Here is a 23099-nt window from a genome sequence, read left to right as displayed (position 1 = left end):
ATGACAGGAAACCAAGAGTACACCATCGCTTCCTCACTGAAGCAGAAGCTGCAGTATTTATGAACATAGCATCCTACTGACATTTCTATATATTGATGAGTGTGACTTCTCAGGGCGAAGGGAGTACGTTTGGATGCCTCTAGACGACAGACGGTAAGTGTTTCTCTGCATGGTTCCTCTGCTCAGGTTGTTAATCGGATACTGTGTGGGGTGACACAAGCTTGGACACACATGAGACGAGTCTGCCAGTCAGCCTTATGCCCGATGGGCACTGAAGCTGTCACACTAGCTTCACTTTATTACTGGAATGGGTAACAGCAGTTACACAATTGTATTTGCTTGCTGGCTGAAGAGTTGTCCTGCGTGCATAGAAGACAGGTTGTCTCTTGCTGAAGCGTTGCCTACCACTAATTTGAGGTCCACTGCAAGTGTTCACATGATCTGAATGGGCATCAGAACTTGTGATATCACCAGTGGCTGGTCAGGCAAAGCTTCCTCACACAGCCCGGTACTGGTGCTAAATCCTTGGGTTATTATAGCAGATCAGATGCTACTAAAGGTGGCTTCAGCTGTTTGTGGTGCCAGAGAGGATTAAAGGTTGCTTTGTAGCAGTGGTGCTACAAGCTGAATATTAAAGGGAACGGTATCGACCTCTGTACTGTGCAAGCAGAGACTTGGACGTACACTGCACAGCTGCAAAACGTGGGCCTCTCTTTCCTGTGAGTTGTTTGACTCTCCCCCAGACACATCAGCACATGCATTCAGGGTGCTCTTTTTAAATTATAACACCGTAGAAGATAAGACTGCATACTTCCTGAAGCTAAAGGACTTCATGGAACAAATTAATCAGTTATCAGATTTGTACAGTCATACTGAAAGCCTGTTTTTGTTTATGACAGACTGAGAGCTGTTAAGTTTTTAATTAGCTTGCTCTTTGAAAAGGTCTGGCTCAAATATTAAAGATCAAAATATCTATCTATCTATCTATCTATCTATCTATCTATCTATATATATATATATATATATATATATATATATATATATATATATATATATATATATATATATATATATATATTTTTTTTTTTTTTTAAAGATATTTTATTTGTGGTTAGTCCTACTCACCTAAATTTTTTTTTTTTATTAAAGTACTTATTCTTTGTGGATAAATCATACACTTTGTGTGTTTCTTTACTTATTTTAGTTATGAAGTAAAACTTTTTTAAAATAATTTTTTAAGAAAATGCTAGCGTCAGAAACGACGTTGCATACATTCTCGAGAATTGAAAATGCCGTGGCTCGCACAAGATTTGGGAGAAACGGTGAAGGTTAGACTGGTATTAAAATGAAAATTAGTTTTCATTTATCAAATATTCCCCTTTCACTGTATTCGACGGAGCTGAAAGACATAGGCTATTTCCATGTGTTAATCTAGGGAATGGATACTGTTTATTAGATTAACTAGAGAACACAACCAGATTTCAATGCCTCCATTATTTTCTTTTATTTATTTTTTGGTGTAAATGTAATTTTAAAGAACCGGTGTGATGTCATTTTGCGGTAGTCCTGCTATTTAAAAAGTGGTACACTGGGCAAGCGCAAATGATCTGAGCTCGGAAAACAAGGAAACGCCCATCTAAACTGGGAACCATGTACTGAATTTGGACCTTAAAGAAAGTGATTGTTTATATATATATATATATATATATATATATATATATATATATATATATATATATATATATATATATATATATATATTCACAAATCAGCAAATTTATGTGACTTTAACTGATATGCAATATACTGGGTTGTCTAAAACTGAAAAACATATGCGATTTTATGGTTGAACTACACTTTGTCCTGTTCTAGTAGTCACAGCATTGACAGCGTACCACATTCTGACGATGTACACCTGTGTTATTATTTACATTTTCAGCAGTAAATAAATAGATTTTATATACTGTAGTTATCAAAGTAATATTAAAATCAATCGTGTACATAACTATATTGTTGTGGTCACTAATTAAACTTTGCGCTTCAGAACGCCAAAGGTCAGCTACATTTTCCAAAGTACACCGTGCAAGTTACCTGCTGTGGCAGGAGAGCAATAACTTAAGCAATCTTCCTACGTTTTTCCTCAAAGAAAAGAAAAAACTTAACTAATGCAATTTATTCTTTGTAGTAACTATTACATGCATATCATCTTTTCCAAGTGTGGTTTCTTAAAAAATAATGTATAGTGCGTTTTCAATGCATACATTTCGTTGCTTTTTTTTCTGAATGCCTCCCAATATTTATACCCTTGCTGCTCGGAGGAATCACAAAAAGATCCAAGCTAGTTTTAGATATTACATTAATAACTTCAACCATTCAACGGTACAGTGTTTACTGAAACAAACGGAAAGTGTGAAGAGAAAGGAAACGCTAAAACAAACAAACAAAAAATTCGTATTCTATACAATACCAGGGTGCGTATATCTGTCCGATAAGGTTGTACTGTTGTTGAAAACATTGTCCTGTTTCCTGTGGTTTATTAACAACAAAAAAACACTTTACAAACATCAAAATAAATGAAACGTGTGGATTGCCGTGTTTCTTAAAAAAATAATCACTTCTTCTTCTTCTTCTTCTTCTTCTTCTTCTTAACGTTTGTTAATAATAATAACATTTGTATGTGTGCCTCCTTGAAAACAGTGTTGACTCAATTACCTCTTCAGGGCCCATTGTCCCCTGCTTACTCAGCACTTTTTTAATGCCAGCGAGTGTCTGACCATTTTTCTTTCAGGTAACGGGAAACATGACAGGAGCGAGGCAGGGTGCTGACTGGGTAAAACTGCCTCTCTGATACCCCTGCCATCCAGCAAGACAGCGAGGTCACTCGAAGGGCACAGAACAAGGCGGGCAGACAGACAGGTGAACAGAATGACGGAGATGGCCCGGAGCGTCAACTTCCACCTCGACCTCCCTGAAGCCGAGGAGGTGCAGCAGTGAGTTCACAGTTCAGAGACGGAAATAAGACTACTATTGCACAGCAGTGTACTCCATTCATGGTTTTAATATGAGCTTAATTCGCCCCAATGTATAGGTAACAAGCACAGGTATGTCTTCTTAAACTGCCGTTTCTGTGCTCAGGTCAAGGTTCAGATCACAGCTTACTTGCCTAATCAAAACTAATGAGGAAAAATAAATAGGGCACAAACAAGTTAAAGCAGTAGCAAAACTAACAGTGCTAAATGCATTTACAGCTTTCTATCATTCTATCGTCTATGCCAGGAGCTACAGTGCTGAAATATAACATATTTTTTTGTGTGTTGTGGTATGAATATATCTCTAGTAGATGCATGTCTTTATATAAAACATTTTTGTAACAGTTATTGCTTCATTATATTTCACATAACGTAAAGGGTCTTTCTAATACCCCCTGTAGAAGTCTTCCATAGTAAAAGTGTAGCAAATTGTAATAAAGCACAGTAAAAGCATGGTAAAGCACAGATAGGTATGGTAAAGCATATAAACAAACAAAACAAAGTGCAAAAACACCATAGTGTGGTAAAATAATTATTTTTGTAAAAATTATTTAAAAAAAAGGAAAAATAAGGGTTTAACATTGTAGTTCAATATCAGGGTTCGGCACAGGATCTAGCACATATGCTGTTGTTAGTTTTTCCTTTATTCTCTATATAACATTCCCCTTCATGGATCCTTTATTCTCTATATAACATTCCCCTTCATGGAACTATATCAATGTAATACATTCCCAGTCATCAGTTAGCAGTGTGACAGCTTGTCTCCTGAGTGTTATTCATGCCTGCACACTTGATTGTTTTCTTCAGTACAGAGACATATACCTTGACTCATTTCCTGTCAGCCTTCACTGGGATGTAAGCATGACCTGAGTTCACTCCCCTGCCATTTATAACAGTGCTTTGTATATTGACCACCTTTTGTAGACCATTTCCTAAATCTGTCTATTCATATGACCCAGCAGATCTCAACGCTGTCCTTGTTCGATATCCGAGAAGTGTAGTAATTGTGTCGCCTATTTCCCCAAACGTCGCAGTGTCTCTTATTATAAGTGCAGCGTTGCTGAAAATATAAAGGTTCTGTTTTTTAAAGCAGCCATTTAAAGTAGCGTGCAGTATGTATTGCAGTGTATTCTAGACCTCCACAGGCCCCTCACAAATACAGCAGAATGCTTCTACAGTGCAGTAGAGGATGCATATAAATTCCTTGAACAGTATTTTAGTACCGTTTCACTGTAAAAGTGGCACATTTTGTTCCATCAACACTGTTTTAATGCTTGTTTGCCAGATTATTGGGTAGCTCCTGTTAAAGCCCCCTCTGTCAGCTGTCAGCACGTGTGTCCGTCTAAGTGATATTAAAAAGGCCTGTAATGGAAGTATTGCCCTGCTGGCATTATTAAATCGACAAATAGATGTCAGAATCTCCCTCTCTGCCTGTCTGTACAGATTCCTGGGCTTCTCTCCATACGACGAGAACATCGTCCACGACTCCTTCAATGAGCTGATAGAGGAGCAGAGCCACAGCCAGGGTGGGTCTGCCGTCTTCGAGATGGAAGACATGGCTGGCAGGGGGACAGGTAGAAGGGAGGATTGAGGGGGCTGGTTTAGTTTTATATTTAATTCCTGTGTAATAAATGTCAACTTAGCGACCTTCTTTTGAAGGACGTTTTTGGAGAACATCTTTTTTATTTTGTTCCCAGTACGCCCCCGAGGGTTCTGGGTATTTAACCGGCTCTGCTTTGTGTCGCTCAGAAAACCCAGCCTTCCTGGCATCTCCGCTACACGGCCGCGGCAACAGGGAGGAGAGACAGAAGGAGGAGCCGCTGTTGAGTGAAAACTTCTCCCCGGTCACCCTGAGAGTGTTGTCTGCCATGCCGAGCCGCACCATCGGTGAGCGAGTCCGCGTTCATACAGATCTGCCATGTGTTCAGCTGCTTTCTTTCCTTTATTTCTTTTAGCAAATGTATATATTTACGGGTAAATCTCCCAGTTAAATAAATAAAAATATGAAACCTTTGGTTGCCGTGTGAACATATGTTGCTCTGTGAAATGCCACCCGCAGTGCTGATTGGCGTTTGTTTTTATTTTCTTGTCTCCAGGCCGCAATCGCGGAGCAATCATCTCGCAGTACTACAACCGCACGATGAAACTGCGAAGGCGACGAAGCCGGCCCTCCATCCAGGACCAGTCTCACTCTTCCCGGCCCAGCATCTGTGGACACCAAGTGGAGACGGACCCAGAGGCAGCAGGGGAGGAAGGTCAGTGCACCAGGAATATTAAGGGACAGATATTTGGAGCGTTTGTTCCAGTGCAAAGTTAACAGTGTTTTTTTCTTTCTTTCTTGAAGACATTGAGAAATACTCTTAGTCCAAACATTTGTCATTGAATTTACAAGTGTTTCTAAAAAAAATAAATAAATCAGTGCTCACTACTTGGTTTTTTAACATTGGCGCCTGAAAAATGAATATCACCAGGACTATGATCTGGTTTGGTTTGGTTTAGTTTGGTTTGTGAAGCCTTTACTGTAGCTTTTGCTTTTTCATGTTTGTTGTTTAAATAGGAAGCTAGATAGTATTGCAGTAGTGTGTTGCTACACAATCTAGTAGAAAAGGGAAGTGTCAAAACTGAATGTCATTGTTTTATCTGAAAAGATAACTTCAGGAAACACCTGGAGACAGAGAGAGTACAGAATCTCACCCTTCCTCTATGTAATATATCATTTTTTTGACATGCTGTTATTGCCTACTGCCTCTACTACATATTGATTAATATTTGTCAAAAAAAAAAAAAAAAAAAAAAATTTAGTTTTAGGGAATCTCCAAGCCTGCAATTCTAAGCCATTCTTTTACTTTAATTCACTGAGTTTCTTTTAGTATTTATGTATGTTATTATTGATTAGTCATTTAGCAGATGCTTTTATCCAAAGCAACTTACAGAGACTAGGTTGTGAAATATGCATCAGCAACTGCTGCAGAGTCACTTACAATAAGGATGAAGCATAAGGAGGTGACTTGCTCAGGGTCACACACAGTGTCTCAGCTAGGATTAGAACCGCGAATCTCTTGGTATTAAGCACTTTTCATTAACCACTGGACTATCAATGTTAGAAGTATACCAGGTGAAGTAGCAGGTAAAGCTACCGCAGTTTCCCCTTGATTTTTTTCATGGTTTGTACTATTTTACCATAGTTTTACCAAGGTTTGCCACTTATTACACTTCGCTGCTTTTACTAAGGCACACTCTTTTTATAAGTAAATTTCTGCAGATGACCTGTTCTCCTTCCCAATATTATCTATGTCCTTTTATGCATTATCAGAAAATAGACAACACCTGTTTGACAACCTGCAGAACCTCTCTGTGAGTGATAGGGGGCGCATGCTGAAAACCATGCCCCTCAGCCTGCTGGAAAAGAAGAATCTGAGGTAAGAGCATCTTTTCAGTGCCTTGTTTCACAGTGCAGGGCAGAGTTCATGCTTGTGGAGGTAATCTCATTAGCAATAGTCTAGGACTGTCCAACAGAGGGTACCATTAGGTAATCCAAGATTATTCAGCATCTGTGATGATTGAATATGTTTACATTCTTGGTACTCCTGCTGTGCAGCATGTTTGTATCTGTGTATCTTGAATAGTGCTTGTATGTTGCTGTGAAGAGGTCTTTGTGTATTTTCTCCCACAGACATGCCTGCAATTCGAAGGGGGTTCCCCACTCCAGGAACCAGATACCCTGCTGCAGTTGGCTCAAATACTACCTCATCATCGTTAGTATACTCTGAAGTTCAGGATGTATTGTCTGAATTGTGGTGGTGTGTTGAAGTTCAGGGTGTATCTGTCTGAATTGTGGTGGTGTGTTGGGGTTCAGGGTGTATCTCTCTGAATTGTGGTGGTGTGTTGAAGTTCAGGGTGTATCTCTCTGAATTGTGGTGGTGTGTTGAAGTTCAGGGTGTATCTGTCTGAATTGTGGTGGTGTGTTGAAGTTCAGGGTGTATCTCTTTGAATTGTGGTGGTGTTTTGGGGTTCAGAGTGTATATCTCTCTATCTCGCTACAGGGTTTTCGCAACGGCAGGTACAGCTTGCTCTCCTTCCTGCACTCTCTGCAGCTGTGGCACGTGGCCCTGAAGAAGGTGAGCGGGCGCTTCGGCACTGGCGTCCTCTCCTACTTCGTCTTCCTCAAGACGCTGCTGCTCTTCAACGTCTTCCTCCTCCTCGTCAATGTCGTCTTCCTCGCAGTCCCTCAGGTAGCCCACCCGCCCAGCGGCCAGACCCACCGCCTCCCCTTCCAGGGGCTGGAGCTGCTCACCGGGGCTGTAAGTCACGCCTCTCCCCTCTCTCTTCTGTCACCGGGGCTGTAAGTCACGCCTCTCCCCTCTCTCCTCTGTCACCGGGGCTGTAAGTCACGCCTCTCCCCTCTCTCTTCTGTCACCGGGGCTGTAAGTCACGCCTCTTCCCTCTCTCCTCTGTCACCGGGGCTGTAAGTCACACCTCTCCCCTCTCTCCTCTGTGTGTGTTTCTGTGGGATATCAGCACTCCTCTTCAACCAGCCTGAGAAGTGGCAATATCCCACAATGACACAGCCATACCCATAAATATGTTTAAAAAGATCCGAGGCACATTGCCCAGTGAAAAACCTCCCTGACTCTGGGATTCCTCACAGGGCTATTTCACAGACACGGTTCTGTACTATGGTTACTATATCAACTCCACTGTGAACGGCTGTGGTCCAGCTCGCAATGGCTCTGGGTGCGCCGTGGGTCTGAACAGCTTGGACACCCGCATGCCCTACAACATTCCCCTCGCGTACTTCTTTACCATCGTGATCTCCTTCTTCATCACCTGCATCCTTCTGGTCTACAGGTAAGGGACTTACTGCAGGTGCACAGGGGCTGGGCTGAACCATTCTAACACTGTGCCTAACACTGGGGGCCTATAGGAATGTCCAGTCATCTTGAGTGTGGCATGACAAAGAGAAACTGCTTGCAATGAGAGATGACGTATACATTATAATAGTATCATAAGCCATACAATAACAGGGATGGCAATAAGAATCCCATTGCATAACAGCTTGATCCATTCCTGGTTTTACTAGGAGTCGAATAAGACACACGCAAGCTTGTTACCTCTATAATGTGGCTAATCTAAAAACTTGGAATGGGCGAAACTGCTTTGCCATAGTCCTGTTTCCATCCCTGAATTCCCCATCATAGAATCAAAAATCTCAGAGTATATTTGGAACAAAAAAACAACTTCTGGTCCTGTGTGAAAATGCCAGGAAAGAAGACCCCTTTGTTCCTAAGAACTTCTCAAATAAATAACATTGTACTGCTAGCCTTCTGTCCAGTACAAGACTTTTTGACCACCTCTTCTAACAAAACCCCCACCGGTATCTGTCTTCTTATTGTTTTTTGGAAAGTGTCTTGCTGTGTTGCATTGCATTTCTGACTTGACCAGTGTTTTCTTTCTAGCATGTCCAAGTCCTTCGGGCAGAGCTACCGCATTGACAACCCTCACGGGGATCTCGCCATGAAGGTGTTCTGTTCCTGGGACTTCAAAGTAATTAAGAAGAGCTCCGTGAAGCGCCAGTGTGAGAATATCTGCACACAGATGAAGGTACCGCCGCAGCACTGAAACATGCCTGAGTGTGAATGGGATTGATTCTAAAGGTCCCCCCCAGCACTGAAACATGCCTGAGTGTGAATGGGATTGATTCTAAAGGTTCCCCCCAACACTGAAACATGCCTGTGTGTGAATGGGATTGATTCTTGGATTATAAAGCTACAATTTAAGTTTTATACTGTTTCATGTTATAATTCCATGTGTGCTTCTCCAATACAGTACACCCTTGCTATAACGCTCTTTATTATAACGCACCTTGTCTCAATAAAAAGTGTGCACTGTGTAACTATGCTTCCGAATCGAAAATGATTTTATCTTGCAACAAAGCTGGAAACTATGTCGATCGTTTGAAAAAAGAAGTAACCAGGCATATCTGTGTCGTAACCATCCGGCAAAGCAAAATTGATTAAAGAAAAAAAAAAAAAAAAAAAAACTTGAGGATCTGATTAACTTTTTATGTCAAATTTTCATGTCAGGTTGATTTGGGATAAAAGCTCATTTTGGGATTCTTGCACGGTGGATTAAGATTTGGTGCACGATTCATGTCAGATTGATTTTTACTGCGTTATAATTCTTTAACGATCAGGATAAAGCAAAGGCAGAATACTGTATGCATGAGACGAACAGGTCAATGTAATTATTTTATTCACAATCTCCTCTCATTAACAGCTGCATAGGTTTATCGTTCACTTTGATTGTCCTTTCGCTATAATGAACGCCTCAATATAACAAACAGAAGGCTTGGACCCTGACAGGTTTGTAATAGTGGGGGGGTAATGTACTTGTGTAATTTAGTTTAAATGTATTTCGATGTTGGAGAGAGTAGCATTAAGAACTTAGTCTTAGGATTCAACGTGGAGATTTCAGAAGCTTAATCTAAACAAAGATCAATGGAACAGGTGCAAGAAGTTTGGGAATGAGAAAAGGCCATTCAGCCCATCAAGGCTCGCCCGTCATTTAAAAATACAGAATCTGGTCTTTAAAAAAAAAAAAAAAAAAAATCTATAAATGTTCCCAGTGTTTTAGATCCTACTATTTCACCTGGCAGGCTATTCCATGCATTTGTAACTGTGTGTAAAAAAGTGCTTCCTACCTTCTGTTCTAAACTAAACTCGGCTTCCATGTTTGCCCTTTTCTACTCTCTGTACTAAATTTGTCATTTATGATTTTATAGACTTCAGTCAGTTCCCCTCTTTCCCTTCTGTTTTTCTAGGCTGAAGAGATGTAATACTTTTAACCTTTTCTCATAACTCCTGTCATTAAGTCCTGAGACCAGCCTAGTTGTACAACAAGTTGATGGCTGTGTGTTTTACTTCAAGACCATGAAGCATGAAGCATCTTTCAGGCAACTACTTTGTTGTTGAGCAAGCTTTTAATGTTAACTGTTACTCAAATTCTCAAGACTGCTTTTGCTGCTTCGCATTTCAGGGCCTGAGAGATCCAGATTCCAGGTTGTGTGTGTGTGTGGGAGATACACTGTTTTACTGACCCGCCCTCTTTAACCCCTCTGTTCCCACAGGAGCTGCTGTCTGAGCTGGCTCGGGCATCGGGACAGCAGACTCTGCAACAGAGGCTGGCAAGGATGACGGTGCACTTGCTGGCTTGGGTCATGTCTCTGGGGAGCACCGTGGCATGTGCCATGGGCATCTACTACTTCTCCACATACATGCACAAGGTACAGGGGGCATGGAGGAGGCACTGTGAGCTCCGATCTGCATTTTTAGGTTCATTTAATTCTCCACTTACCACATGCTTGAAAGAAAGATTTGCATAACAGTCCTAGTTTAAATACCCACTTTGTAGGAGGGGCTGTTTATGGGGGGATTGGAGATGAGGGCTTTTTTTGGAAGTGAGTCTGTATGAGTCTCTTTCTCTCTCTCTCTCTCTCTCTGCTTCGTTCTGTACTGAACTGAACCAACCTACAGTGTGATTTACAGTTGCTATCTCCTGCCACTGAGATGTCATGCAAGTATAGTTTTACACTTTATATGCACATTTTCAAACCTTCTTTTTACACTTGTTTTCTTCTAACACTGTTAAGATCTGTGTCTGCAAAGCAACTGTATGCTTTGGTTAACCACACAGCATGCTGTAGCATGTCAAGCGGTCTAATTATTCAGTGCTATTTATTAATACAAATTATAATTAGCAAAGAACTTCAGACAGGCAGCACACCAGTGACGGTCACAGTCACCAGAAATGTGCACACAAAGCATGCCTTTCAGTAGTTGTCATGCTTTTTGCAGGACCTGACCAAGAGGGTGTCTCGTAACGAGACCCTGATCCAGGTGGAGGTGAGCCTGCTGGCCCTGCCCGTGGTGGTGTCCACAGTGAACCTGCTTATGCCGGGCCTCTTCAATGCGGCCGCGTGGATGGAACAGTACGATGCACCCAGCACACAGGCCTACGTCGCCATCTGCAGGTGGGAACTAGCAGGGCTTTGATGATGATGATATTATATTTTATGTACATGTAGCTCCCAAAACTACTTGTGAATTTGGCTTGGCCGAAAAGAGAAATGAGCGTCACTTTTGGTGCCTGCAGGAACTTGCTGCTGAAGATGTCTGTGCTGGGAGTCCTGTGTCACCACTGGCTAGGAACGACCATCAGCGGTCATGTGACTCTGTCAAAACAGGTTCAGCAGTATGGCTCTACTGTAAGTTTCTTTCTAACATTTGAAAAACTTGATTAAGGAATTAAGCTCTCTGCGCTCGGCAGAGCGTCCTTTGCAGAGGAAACGTGTAACACAGTGTGTCTCTTACTCCTGCCCCCAGTTTCAATAAGCAGGGTGTCACAAGAGTTTTAAGAATTAAAGGTGCAAACTGTAATAGGTGCAAACCCTCTTTTATTTGATATAAAAACTGCACAGTGTTGAGGGGAGCAGTGGAAATGCTATACTCAAGCCAGTAATGGAGAGGACGCCTATTTTCCAGTTTCATGTCTTGGTTCTCTCTTAGGGGGGACTGGAGTGCTGGGAGACCCTCGTGGGTCAGGAGCTGTACCGTTTCTTGCTAATGGATTTCATCTTTACAGTCTTGGACACCATCTTCGGGGAGTTTGTCTGGAGGTATGCTGTGCCACTGTAAGCTTTCTAGAAGGGTAAACCATGCTAACAGTAAATGGCTAAGTGGTGAAAGAGTGACGTGTTGTTGTTTTTTGATTACTGCAGTCACTTGCAAAACAGGCTAAAGAAATCCAGTGCATAAAAAGAAATCCAGTCTCCAAATGTACTAAACCATAGAGCAGTCATTATCTGCAGGCTTTGCGTTGTGTATATATCAGTCTGCCTTCCGATAGCTAAGTAGACTGAGGTTGGTTTTTAAGTTTGCATATGCATATATGGTATATGTTTTCTGTTTATTTGTTTGTTCGTTTTTATTTACTTTTGAAAAGACTGTCAGGTTGCATACTGGCACTAAACTGTAACTGCCAGTCCAGTGGTTGAGACTGTCGATGCCTCTGTTTGTTCCCCCAGGTTGTTTTCTCAGAAAGTGCTCAAGAGGAAAAGAAAGCCTGTGTTTGATATCGCCAGGAACGTGCTGGAGCTCATATACGGACAGACTCTCACCTGGTAAAGAACGGTCAATCAGACTTCTGAACTGCCTGTTCACCAACACGGTCTAGTCAGTGCTCGGGGAGCTGACACTACCTTAACCTCACCAGAGGACTACAGCAAAATGAAATAATAATACAAAACCTTTAATACAGACTCTCTCCCTTTCTTTTAATGTTTTACTTTTGCTTTTGTCTTCAGGCTAGGAGTGCTCTTCTCACCATTGCTTCCTGCTTTCCAGATTATTAAACTGGTTCTTTTATTTTACATTAAAAGAGTGAGTAAATTAGATTGATTTTTGCATTTTCATTCATTCTTATGTAGTGAACTGCCATGCATTTTGTTGTTGTTGCTAGTTTCTCAAAGCAGGAACAGGGATACAAATAAGACTCCTATTGCATATCGGTTTCACCCAATCCAGGTTTTAATGTAAGCTTGATTAGCTCAAATGTATAGGTAAGAAGCTCAGGCAAGTCTTATTAAACATAGTAAAACCAGGAATGGATCAAACTGCTATGCAATGGCAGTCTTATTTAAATCCCTGAGTGAACCACTAGCTGGCAACAGTCAGATTTTTACAAGCTAGGGTACAGTCAAAGAAACTGGACAAGGCTTGCTTTCTGTTCAAATAAAGCCTACAGAATTCAAACCTAAGGAAGACTATTAAACTGCAGCTTTAACCTTTTCCATCCCAGACCAGCCTGATGATGAACTGCCAGGCTCCCAGCAAGCCTTGGAGAGCCAGTCAGATGACCACCATCTTTATCACCCTCCTGTGCTTCCCATCATTCCTAGGGGTGGCTGTGGCTGTCACCTACACCATTTGGAAGTAAGTTTTGCCTGCGAATGCAGCCGGCTTCTTGTCTGCTCTGTGCTCTTTTGTCAGAAGATTAATAATTTTAAAAATGAAAATATACTTAATGAAGAAGAAACTGAACTGATACACTGAAAACAAACTATTTGAATAATAATTAGCTACAGCAACATTTCGAATTCAGCTAATTGAAATAGTGAGTTTTCAGCTTGTCAATTTCTTTAAGTATTTCTTATGATTTGAAATTTAAATGTTTATTTCAATATGAATTCCTTTGGGAAATTCAGTAGATTCAAAATATATGTATAGTCATGGAATTCGAGCAATTTGCATAATCTTGTATATTATTTACAGTTATACTACCAGTTTTTATAAGGACCACTCAAGGGGCAATCCAGGAGAGCAAACTTCCTTGCAGTTAGTCTTTTAATGCAGGCAGAAGTGTAGCTTTTCTGACGACCCTGCTGCTCTCTCCGCTGTGCAGAATAAAGCCCTCGGAGGGGTGCGGACCCTTTAGGACGCTGAACACCATGTTCGAGTCGGGGAATATCTGGGTTCGGCAGCTGGAGGAAATGAATTCCAATTTCTCCTGGTTAACCTGGATTCACAAGTACCTGGTGGAGAATCCCTTCTTCCTGTTCGCTGCTGTCGGTGCTCTCTTGTAAGTACTTAAGGGATTGGACTGGAGACTGAGGGGTTCCCCGCAGACCAGCTCTTAATTCCAATTACACCAGAACTTATTGCTGAAATTGTAAATACAATTACAATGCTGTTTTGTTCCATTATAGATGGTGCAGTAATAACAATTACAATTACACTAAAGTAAAAAAAAAAAAAAAAAAAAAAACTACACACAAATTGACATGTTTACTTTATTTATTCTCAATAGCCAAGCATAGAAATGGGGTCACCAAAAGTGGTTGGAAACACAAGAGTAACAATTAATTACAAGTATTTCAATTACGCAGGTGTGCCACTCTTCAACTGCAATTAATTATGAACTGCACAATTACAATTGTGATTTGCGGTTCCTGTGGCAGGCAGCAAATACACAAACAACTGAGACTCAAAAGCGGGCAGACCGGTTCATGATGGCTTATGACTTTTGGTGATTTGCAGTGCATATTAAAGGTGACCAATAAGGTTAAAAAATATATTTAAACATGCAATCAAACCTACTTTAATATCACTCCTTTTAATGTCACCCACTGCTAAGAATCAGTAACATGTTTCATGTGCAACAAAAATATGTATTCGCCCTTATTAAAATAAGGCTGTTCTTGATTCTACACTGCAAACAAAAGAAAGGATTTCAGTCTCCAGATGTCGATCTCTTAGATTGGAGCCTAATGTGCTCATTTCAAGATATTACAGGCAAACCTGCTTAATATCACTGCTTTTAATGTCCCCCAACGCTTATAATCCACACCCTCACAGGTCTGATGTGCTGTTGTAGGTGTAATAAATACCTTTTTTAAAATGGCAAACTTCACAGTAACATGTGCTTCTGTTTTCTTCTCCCCATTATATTGTAGAATTGTGATTTATTTCCACATGCAGGTTGTGGATGCACAGAGGAAAATAATCTCTCTGTTAGAAGAGCAAATCGATAACGTGAGTAGTCTCCCAAGATTTAATAACTTCTTACTTGTAAGAACTGGATTACTGTAGGGTGTGTGTCAGTTTCGAGGGGTATGTTTTTTTTTTTTTTTTAACCCTACAAGTTAGATACAGCCCTACTGTTAATAGAACAGCTATGTTATACACACTCCTGTACACAATGGTAAAATATGCTTTACTATATTATTATTTTTGCGTAATATAAATAAATGACCTGTATTAAAATCACATTTTCAAAAAATAACAATAAAGTATTTCATTTTCAAAAAAAACCCTGGTGATTTAACTCTAAAACAGGGTATAATAAAAGCAAGGTTTAGTTGTAAAAGTTGTGAATTTCATGTTTTTCATTTTTTTTGGAATTTCACAGCCGGGATTTCTCTTCCCTACTAAACGAGTACGTATTTGGATGTTTATGGATCCTGGAATAATCTCTCGGACTAAAGCGATGTGCTTATTGTTTCAGGAGGGAGAGGATAAGAGATTCCTGATCACTCGCCTGCAGGATATTTACATGAAGAAACTGCCCTCTTCATCTGCCCACGTCGCTCACTGCAGCAAGGTGCGGTAAATTGGGTCCTGTTTGCTAAGTAGCCCAAAATTGGTGTAACCGGTTATAAGCTCAGATATACATATTTGATAGGGGAGGGCAAGGACAGCCAACCAGTGAGCGAGGAAAAGGAATCTGCAAACAGTACAGCTCCGAGAACAGACCTCCTCAAACTCCACAGCTTAACTGGGCTTCAGTTCAAGAGTAGTGCTAATCAGGGTCTGTAAAAGCAGCTGCATATGTGTTTAATTGTATGCTGTGATGATGTTATTCTCTTTTTATTTTATGTTTTCAGGATGACAGTCGGAAATGAAACTCCATCTGGACAGCCAAAGACAGTTATCCTGTGATAGATAGAAGGACGAACTGGAATTAAAATATGGAATGCACATTTTCTCCATAGACACTGGAAATGAACGTGCTGGTGCCATGGACTGCACTTTAGCTGCATGATATACTGCAGCAAATAAAGACGACACCACCCAATCTCGCGTTGATCCAGCCTTCTCCAGGACCACACCAGCATACTTGTGGCATTTCTGAGGTCTGCACCTGAAGAAGCCAGATGCTTTTATTGTGTTGTATTTTTTGTAATTTTTTTTTTTTAAACTAACCACTAGAACTCAAACAAGTATTCCTGTAAATAGTAGATTTTTATATGTGTTGTATTGGTATTTTTATTATAACATTGGAATTGACTGTGGTATTTTCTTTTGCAATGCTCAAACTGTGATATGTTGTATATAATTTTTTTTTTTTTTTTTTATGTTTTCATAACGTAAAGTCTCCTGGTGCACTACCGTCTTAACAAAAAAAAAAAAAAAAAAAAAAAAAAGTTATATAATTGTTAGTTATATAGTTAGTTATTAAAAGTTATATAATTGATGCAGTGTAATTATAAATAATAAAACAAGTGTGGTCACATTCAGAAAACTAAATTCTGTTAAACCGTAGTGCAGTGCCCTCTAGTGTAAGATGCTTGTAATAGCCAGTCAACCATTTTATACATAGCTGATCTCAGGTGAATTTTAAGTCGTCTTGTTAAATGTTTCCTTATATACCTAGTAAATGTGTGTCCATTCTTGGACCTACTTTGAGTTTAAGTAATAAATAAGTGTTGAGACTTTTAAATTAAAATTAAAACAAGATTAAACATAAAACAAGATTATTATTAAAATGCATTATACCATATAATGCACCTATTTGGGAAGGTGAGGGCATCACCATTCTATTGAATGGCTTTCCTTGTATGCATGCGACAAAAAAGTCACCTGCATCTCTTGAGAAAGTATAATATTTACTTTTTCATTAAAGAATTATAATTAATATTTATACATCCATATGTGCAGTCCGCAATGCTGCCTATATTTACGATAAAGCACAGCAAAGTGTAACAAAGCACAGTGGAAGCATGCTAAAACACAGGTATAGAACAGCGAGATATGGTACAGCATATTAATAAACATGGCATACCAGGGCAAACTATGGTAAATACAGGGGGAAAGCACTGGATACTGCAGAAATTCTATGCAAACTTTTTTAAAAGCAGCCTGGTGTCGGACAACTCTATTCGTATTGCAGTCATTTTGGGTTACAGAAGTCACATTAAAGTAAATTGGAAAGGCTGAATCTTTAATAAACCAGAGACGCTCCTCCAGTTAATATATTCAATATATTCTGTACACTGGCAACCTCTGTAGTGCAGCAGCACACAATCAATAAGCTATTTCTCACGAGAGGTACAATATTATAAAGCCTCTGTTATCACTTGTTTTTGTTTTAATTTCACGGTACTGATACACAAAGAAACAAGTTTCAGAAACCAAGTGCATTTCTTTCCAGAGATACTTTGCATCCACAAAATACAGTTTAGACAGCTTTTTAATTTTTTACGAAAATATACAAATACACACACAAGCCCTAAACGACTACCATAAGAAAAGGTTTCAGGACACTTGAAGTTGATGACTACAGACATCTTAGGGCAATTAAAATGGTTACTGTTGCAGAATGAGTAAACCAGGAGATTGGTTTAATGTCTCAAAACTGCATAGGCTGTTTGTGACTCTTTATAATTTTTTATTTGAGCCAGTGGGGGATCAGGGATTAGCTTGATTTGAGGTTAGGATACAGATGAGGGGAGGTTAAGGGGAAAAGAACTGAAATTCAGTGCCATTAAGCACAAAATCTTTCCCTCCAAGCAGGCTGACCAGTCTGTCTTTTGCATTGTTCACAACATTATCTCTTTTAAGGTTAGTTGCATTGTTAAGAATCTCTACTTGTTGACAGAGTGCTGGCTCTGCATTGAGGAGCTTGCTGAGAGATTCTGTTTCAGCACAGTGGCCGTAGGGCCATGTTGGTGCCTTACCAGCTTCAAGTTGACAAGGCTCGAACGAAGCACCTTGGAATATAGTAATGCACTTTGAGCATGGCGGGTCTCCGTAATACTGGCCTGTTCCCCACTTTCTTTTAAAGGCTTTGCATTTTACTGTTTGTGGAAGATTGATGGCACCACCACTGTCTGCAAGGCACACTGCATGAGCCACTGCTGCATTCCATGTTTCCAGACACGAGAGCGAGATTATGACCTCCTGCTCCACCTTCCCCTTGCAGGACAGGGACGCTCCGTAGAAGTTTTTTGGTTTTTGTATCCCTGTCCTTTCATTATGACAAATACAGATGACAGTGGCCTCCAAGGTGTAATGGTTCCAATATTTTTTGGTATTAGTGTTGGGTTTTGGCACCTTCAGGTCTTTTAAGAAAGTCCACAGATAGTCCATGACCTCATTTTGATTCTGACTGCCTTTAATCTGTACAATCTGCATAAGGAAAAAAAAAAAACAGTCACTGGATTTGGTTGTAAAATGCTTAAACAGATTTTTTAACAGAATGTCCATTTTTGTAGACTGTTACTAGAGAAGCCAGAATCTAAAATCATTGTGACTAGAACCAATGGTGCATACAGTATTAAAAGAAAATGGAAAACAACTTGGTTGCAAAGGAAGGCACTATAAATACTTTAGAAAGGAGATCCTGTGAGACAAGAAGAGATGGTTACCATAGACATGTGTCAGACAGAGGCAGAGAAGGCCACTGTAATTGTAGCAAGTGGATCTGCCAGGATGGTCAATGGAAAAAGTAGGACGATATGAAGGACAGTTTTCAAGTTTATACTGACCGCGTCAAGTAGGATGGAAAAAGGAGTGCGGCTCGGCAGGTGGGTGGCGTATTTCTCAAAAGGGTCTGGAAACATTCTCTTTAGTGTTAACAATTCATTGCTGGTAAAGAATTCTGCAGGCTTAATTTTCAACGTGTGAATGTTGCCTAAAAAGAAGATGCAGTGTAGTGCCTGGTGAAAAGCAGAGAGTCAAACAGACACTTCAGTTTACAGCCAGAAAATGACACTATTTGCAAAGGATTAGCACGTCACCTGAAACACAACAGCACTACATACTACACACGAGCGGTACAACTGAAGTCCAGTGCAAACTGGGAACCATTCACAATGAGATAATAAACCATCATATTTATTACACAATTGTAAAATTGGATGTCATTTGGGGATGCTGCGGCTTTGCAAAGACATGATAATTTGTTTGTGTAATTGTGCAACCTTACCTCATTCAGATATGCACGGATGTCTTTTGTTTGATGTTTTTTGTAAAGATCTAGAAACTTCATGATGAAATAGTTCCCACAGCTCTTCAGCCCTCCTTGAACATTTCTTATATTTAAGTTTCTGAAACAGCAAGTGAAGTTATGTTCTATGGTTGGTTCTTTGCCGTGCTAGCATCCCATTCGAGGGCAGCTCAAATCTGCATGGCCTTTCTGTCTAACCTATCTGGCCATTTATAAAGGAATTACATTTGAATTACCTTCTTCTTTCGCCGCTGTATCGATCTGTTTCTGGGTTCTTCATGATTAATAGAAAAAAATGTAAACATTTGTGATTAAATAATAACATCATAAAAGCAAACAGAACTGAACAAAAGCCTATCACATGAGCTACATCCAATGTATGCACTTATAAAAATATCTGACATAAATACATACAGGTGGGCAGATGCCTTTACAGGTACATATGGTATATGTCCCCAGGGGAATCATAATATACATGCTTTACCTGCTATATATATATATATATATATATATATATATATATATATATATATATATATATATATATATATTATTTATATATAATAAAGTTTATTTCAAGTTAGATTTCAGAACAAATATACATTAAAATGTACCTACCTCTGTCATGCCTGCTGTTCTCAATTCTACACTGCTGACAAAGAAGAAAAGATTTTGTTCTCTAGAACCACCAACAATGACTACAAGTACAAATCGACTATTTTCCATCATGTTTTACTACCCTCTAGCAGCCCCCTTCACAACCACGTTACATGTTCTATTTATCTACGTTATAATGTATGTACGTTATAAGACAAACTCTCACAATATCCCCAAGTTCAGCAGATATGTTATTTCAGCATTATATGCTTTCATTCACAAAGAAGAGGTTCAGTTGAAGTCCTGAAAACGTTTAATAATGTAATTACGTTTCTTCAATTGTGAACGTTGTACTGTATTACTTGAAAAGCAATTTAAAAGAAAAACATGTTATTTTTTCCCTCTTGTATCTCACAGCATTAAAAGTAATGTAAATGTAGAGCTACATCAATATTTACTTTAAATGCAATATACTGTACTTACAGTAACCACTTCTTCCGTTCTGTTGGAAATGAAAGAATGAAGAAAACGAAACTTATGCAGCACTCTTCCTGTAAAAGTGGGTGGACCCTACTGTATGACTAATGTTGTTGTACATTATAAATGAATGAAAACAACAACAAAAAAAACTGTTACTTGAACATAAACAATAAAGAAACTTAAATTAACATTGTAGCCACATTGTGATACTGATGGTCAATAGGCGACAACCCATGTTGTACACTATACAGTACAGCGATAGCCAATTATTCTATCTTTGATCAACCTTACTGTCCAATCAACCCAACTCACCTGTAATCACGCGATTAATTTCGTGTATTACGCACACAGCTTCTGCTGCTAAAACGACACCGATATTTAGACGCCAAAGGACCAGCAGACTGATGCAAATGAATGTTACAGAATTATTCAGACCACCAAAAATTAAAAGTCACCTCGTTCTTGACTTTTCTTCTTTTTCGTCAGTAAGGGCTGGAGTTGCTGTCTATGTTATTGAGCAGCTAAGAACTTGTATTAATTTCAGTGGCACGTTATTACAATGCCTTAACAGCACGTATCAAAGTATAGAAACACCGTACTGAATTTTTGAAGTTTCAAAGCTGTACTGAATTGTGTTATTTGGTGATTTTCAAAGTTTGGTATATGGTACGTTTAATTACAGTATTGCACTACCTTAACTGAGGGTGTTAAAATTTTACTGAATTGTATTAATTTAATAATTTGTAAAGCTTTGTCTTTGTGTATGAATAATGTGACAGAAGAGGTTACTAGCTAGATATCATCAGTAGGTACTTGTGCACTAAGTACTTGTGTATGCAGCCTTATTCTATACAGTATTAACCCCCCCCCAGTTATTAACCCCCCCCCCCCCCCCCCCCCCGTTATGTTCGATAACACATCTGTTATGCTCCGGGTCAAATTGATCCATACAGTTTATTTCAAATCAAAACAGTCAAATGTATATTTTTCAAAAACAATACTTTATTTTTAGTCAAAGATAATTGCAAACATGACATGAACAAGAATAAAAAAAATGTTTTAATCCATACACAATGTCACATGAACAATGCAACCATAACGTCATGCAGGTATGTATGTATTCACATCATATTCACACAGAACATGAAGGGCAGTATGTGTGTGTGTGACCTGCAGATTAAGTTACTTGCATTTGCAGCATTGTGTGGCGGTCTTGGTGTTCTTCTTCACAGGACAGATATGGCATCTTCCTCCTTTTCTACTCCCAGCTGGAACCTCGGGCACAGGTGGACCAGATCCCTCGGCTTGAACCCTCTCAACAATCGTCGCAGCGGCTGGGTGCTCTTGGAGGGAACTTTCTTCTTTGGATGTGGGGGTTCACAAGAGCCTTTCCCAGCTGCTCAAGCAAAAGCCTCCTCTGGTAAAGATTCCCAGTGTGCCAGCCAGGGTCCATATCAGTCCAGAGCACGAACGCATTGTACGCAGAGACATCAATGATGTTGTCGAAGACGACCAGCGGCCAGCGGGCCGTCTTTCTCTTGCAGCTGTACGTGCCTGTCACTTTGTCCAGATTGTCGACTCCTCCCTTGGTGGCATTGCAGTCCAGAATCATGACAGTTTCTCGTCCTCTCTGGTGCTCACTGCAGCGTCCCTGTGCATTGTGCTCATCAGGACCGCATTCTTGTGTTTTTTTGGCGAGCATGATACAATTGTTGTGGTGTCTGTGAAGGTGAACATGGAAGTGAGGGGCTCTGTTTTGCATTGCCAGCAGTTCCTTGGGAAATCGTGGGAAGCTTGTTCTTTCTGAAAGTCCCAACCATGGTCAGTCTCCTCTTGAGACGCTCCTGTCCAAGGTTGTAGGAGGTAAAGAAATTGTCACATGTGATGTTATGACCCTTTAGAACTGGGTCATGTCCAACACCACCCGCATTCCTTGATTCTTCTCTAGGGCTCCTCCAGGTAGTTTCCCCGAGTACGCCTGTATGTACCAGGCATAGCTGGATTGGGCATCACATGCTATGCATATTTTTATTCACAGTAACACAGTAAGTGTTCTGTAGAACTGACAAAGAGTGAACTGCTTGCGAGTCTGAATTTTGATCTGGGATGTGCTGACTTCCACACCATGATCCTGAAAGACAAACCTCTTCTCACTGCTGCAAGGAGCAATCAGAAATAGTCAAGGAAAAGAACATAATCAATTGTGCATGGCACGTGAGAATGTATGTATGATTGATAAATTTTGTGAGATTGCATGTTTGATTGAAATCCATGTGCGTGTTGTTCAGTTATTTTTAATTGTTCACGTGCGGTTGTTGGGTGGTTTAGTGAATTAAGTTAATCAATTAATCAATTCGTGTTTACTGTCAGTTGAGTGGTGAAGGTTCGGTGGTGTCTGTGCTGTGCTCATATCTGTGTCACTGTAAATAAACATGCCCTAAAAGCGCTTCATTGCAGCGGGGGCTGTAATCTGTTTCAGTGCATTCATACAGTCCTTGTAAATTACTGTTAGGATTCTGAAGCCCATAATATGGCAAATTCTTAAGGGCTCACAAATGTGTTCCTTATTTTAGAGTTCCTTAAGTGGCAACCCCAATGTTAACAATAAAAATAAATAGTACAGGTACATTATTTAAGCAGTTGTAGCAACACATGGGGACATGTAAACGTGTAACTTTAAGTGCCAGGGCATAATGATATATATATACCCCCACCCCTCGTTTTATCGCTCCTCGCTGTACTGTGGAATGGGTATATATTGGTCCTGGAGTTGGCTCCCAATTTTTACTGTCTAACTGCGTTTGCCTTAGCTGCAATACACACGGGCACTTAGAATTACTGTTTGTTTTATTTAGTTCTGCACATCACAAACAACAATACACAAAACATGTCAGACTGTTATCATATATACACATATTGCACAATAACACAAAGCAAATTAAACATCTACTTGCTGAAGCTGTTTTTATTTCCAATGAGACAAGAATTTTTGAGATTTACGATTATACTGTAAATTTACAGTATAATCCTAAATCTCAAAAAACTACTCACTTCTAAATCTTTTGTAGTCATTTTTGTATTACTTTAGTATAAATACATGTTAATTTGGATTCACATGTTGTTTTTTTCTGACTTTATGTGAACGAAAAGACACAAAAGCGCCCGTTGTCTCATTGGAAATAGTGATATTTTGAAATTTACCTGTCCTGG

At 39.8% G+C, this 23099-nt stretch overlaps 2 protein-coding genes across 6 annotated transcripts; one reads left to right on the top strand and one right to left on the bottom strand.

Moving 5' to 3' along the window:
* Nucleotides 1–41: 41 nt before the first annotated feature.
* LOC121295290 (transmembrane channel-like protein 6) lies at nt 42–16948 on the top strand. Of its 3 annotated transcripts, none has more exons than XM_041219753.1 (21): nt 43–153; nt 2789–2990; nt 4473–4603; nt 4779–4916; nt 5126–5284; nt 6343–6448; nt 6703–6784; nt 7073–7330; nt 7678–7877; nt 8486–8630; nt 10156–10311; nt 10883–11058; nt 11181–11292; nt 11594–11703; nt 12112–12207; nt 12391–12466; nt 12885–13018; nt 13488–13664; nt 14539–14617; nt 15090–15185; nt 15469–16948. In XM_041219753.1, the coding sequence occupies exons 2-21, from the start codon at nt 2926–2928 to the stop codon at nt 15484–15486; spliced, it is 2514 nt and encodes an 837-aa protein (XP_041075687.1). In that variant the 5' UTR covers nt 43–153; nt 2789–2925; the 3' UTR covers nt 15487–16948. The 3 variants fall into 3 exon arrangements, with proteins under 3 accessions (XP_041075689.1, XP_041075687.1, XP_041075688.1); XM_041219754.1 differs by having other exon boundaries at nt 44–153; nt 4473–4555; XM_041219755.1 differs by lacking the exon at nt 15469–16948 and having other exon boundaries at nt 42–153; nt 14564–14617; nt 15090–15180.
* An 88-nt stretch (nt 16949–17036) lies between these two features.
* Nucleotides 17037–20095, bottom strand: LOC121295292. 3 transcript variants are annotated; one of them, XM_041219760.1, is made up of 6 exons: nt 19893–20095; nt 19431–19464; nt 19049–19086; nt 18792–18912; nt 18352–18522; nt 17037–17992 (listed from the first exon to the last, which is right to left on the bottom strand). In XM_041219760.1, exons 2-6 carry the CDS (start codon nt 19437–19439, stop codon nt 17318–17320), a joined length of 1014 nt encoding a protein of 337 aa, XP_041075694.1. In that variant the 5' UTR covers nt 19440–19464; nt 19893–20095; the 3' UTR covers nt 17037–17317. The 3 variants fall into 3 exon arrangements, with proteins under 3 accessions (XP_041075694.1, XP_041075693.1, XP_041075691.1); XM_041219759.1 differs by having other exon boundaries at nt 19431–19461; XM_041219757.1 differs by lacking the exons at nt 19431–19464; nt 19893–20095 and having other exon boundaries at nt 19049–19255.
* Between the last annotated feature and the right edge of the window lie 3004 nt (nt 20096–23099).

This window comes from Polyodon spathula, chromosome 20 (assembly GCF_017654505.1).
Source record: "Polyodon spathula isolate WHYD16114869_AA chromosome 20, ASM1765450v1, whole genome shotgun sequence".
NCBI classification, from domain to species: Eukaryota; Metazoa; Chordata; class Actinopteri; order Acipenseriformes; family Polyodontidae; genus Polyodon; species Polyodon spathula.
Note: the sequence above shows the minus strand (reverse complement) of the source record. Positions and strands in the feature narration are given on the sequence as shown.

Bases quoted from the DNA above. Each gene is read 5' to 3' on its own strand.
- LOC121295290 (XM_041219753.1), top strand. From the start codon at position 2,926: ATGACGGAGATGGCCCGGAGCGTCAACTTCCACCTCGACCTCCCTGAA. The intron at 7,331-7,677 runs GTAAGTCACGCC...GATTCCTCACAG, and splicing joins TGGAGCTGCTCACCGGGGCT to GGCTATTTCACAGACACGGT. The intron at 11,059-11,180 runs GTGGGAACTAGC...TGGTGCCTGCAG, and splicing joins GCCTACGTCGCCATCTGCAG to GAACTTGCTGCTGAAGATGT.
- LOC121295292 (XM_041219757.1), bottom strand. From the start codon at position 19,140: ATGATGTTATTATTTAATCACAAATGTTTACATTTTTTTCTATTAATC. The intron at 18,913-19,048 runs GTAATTCAAATG...TTGCTGTTTCAG, and splicing joins TACAGCGGCGAAAGAAGAAG to AAACTTAAATATAAGAAATG. The intron at 18,523-18,791 runs GTAAGGTTGCAC...GCTTTTCACCAG, and splicing joins TCCGTGCATATCTGAATGAG to GCACTACACTGCATCTTCTT.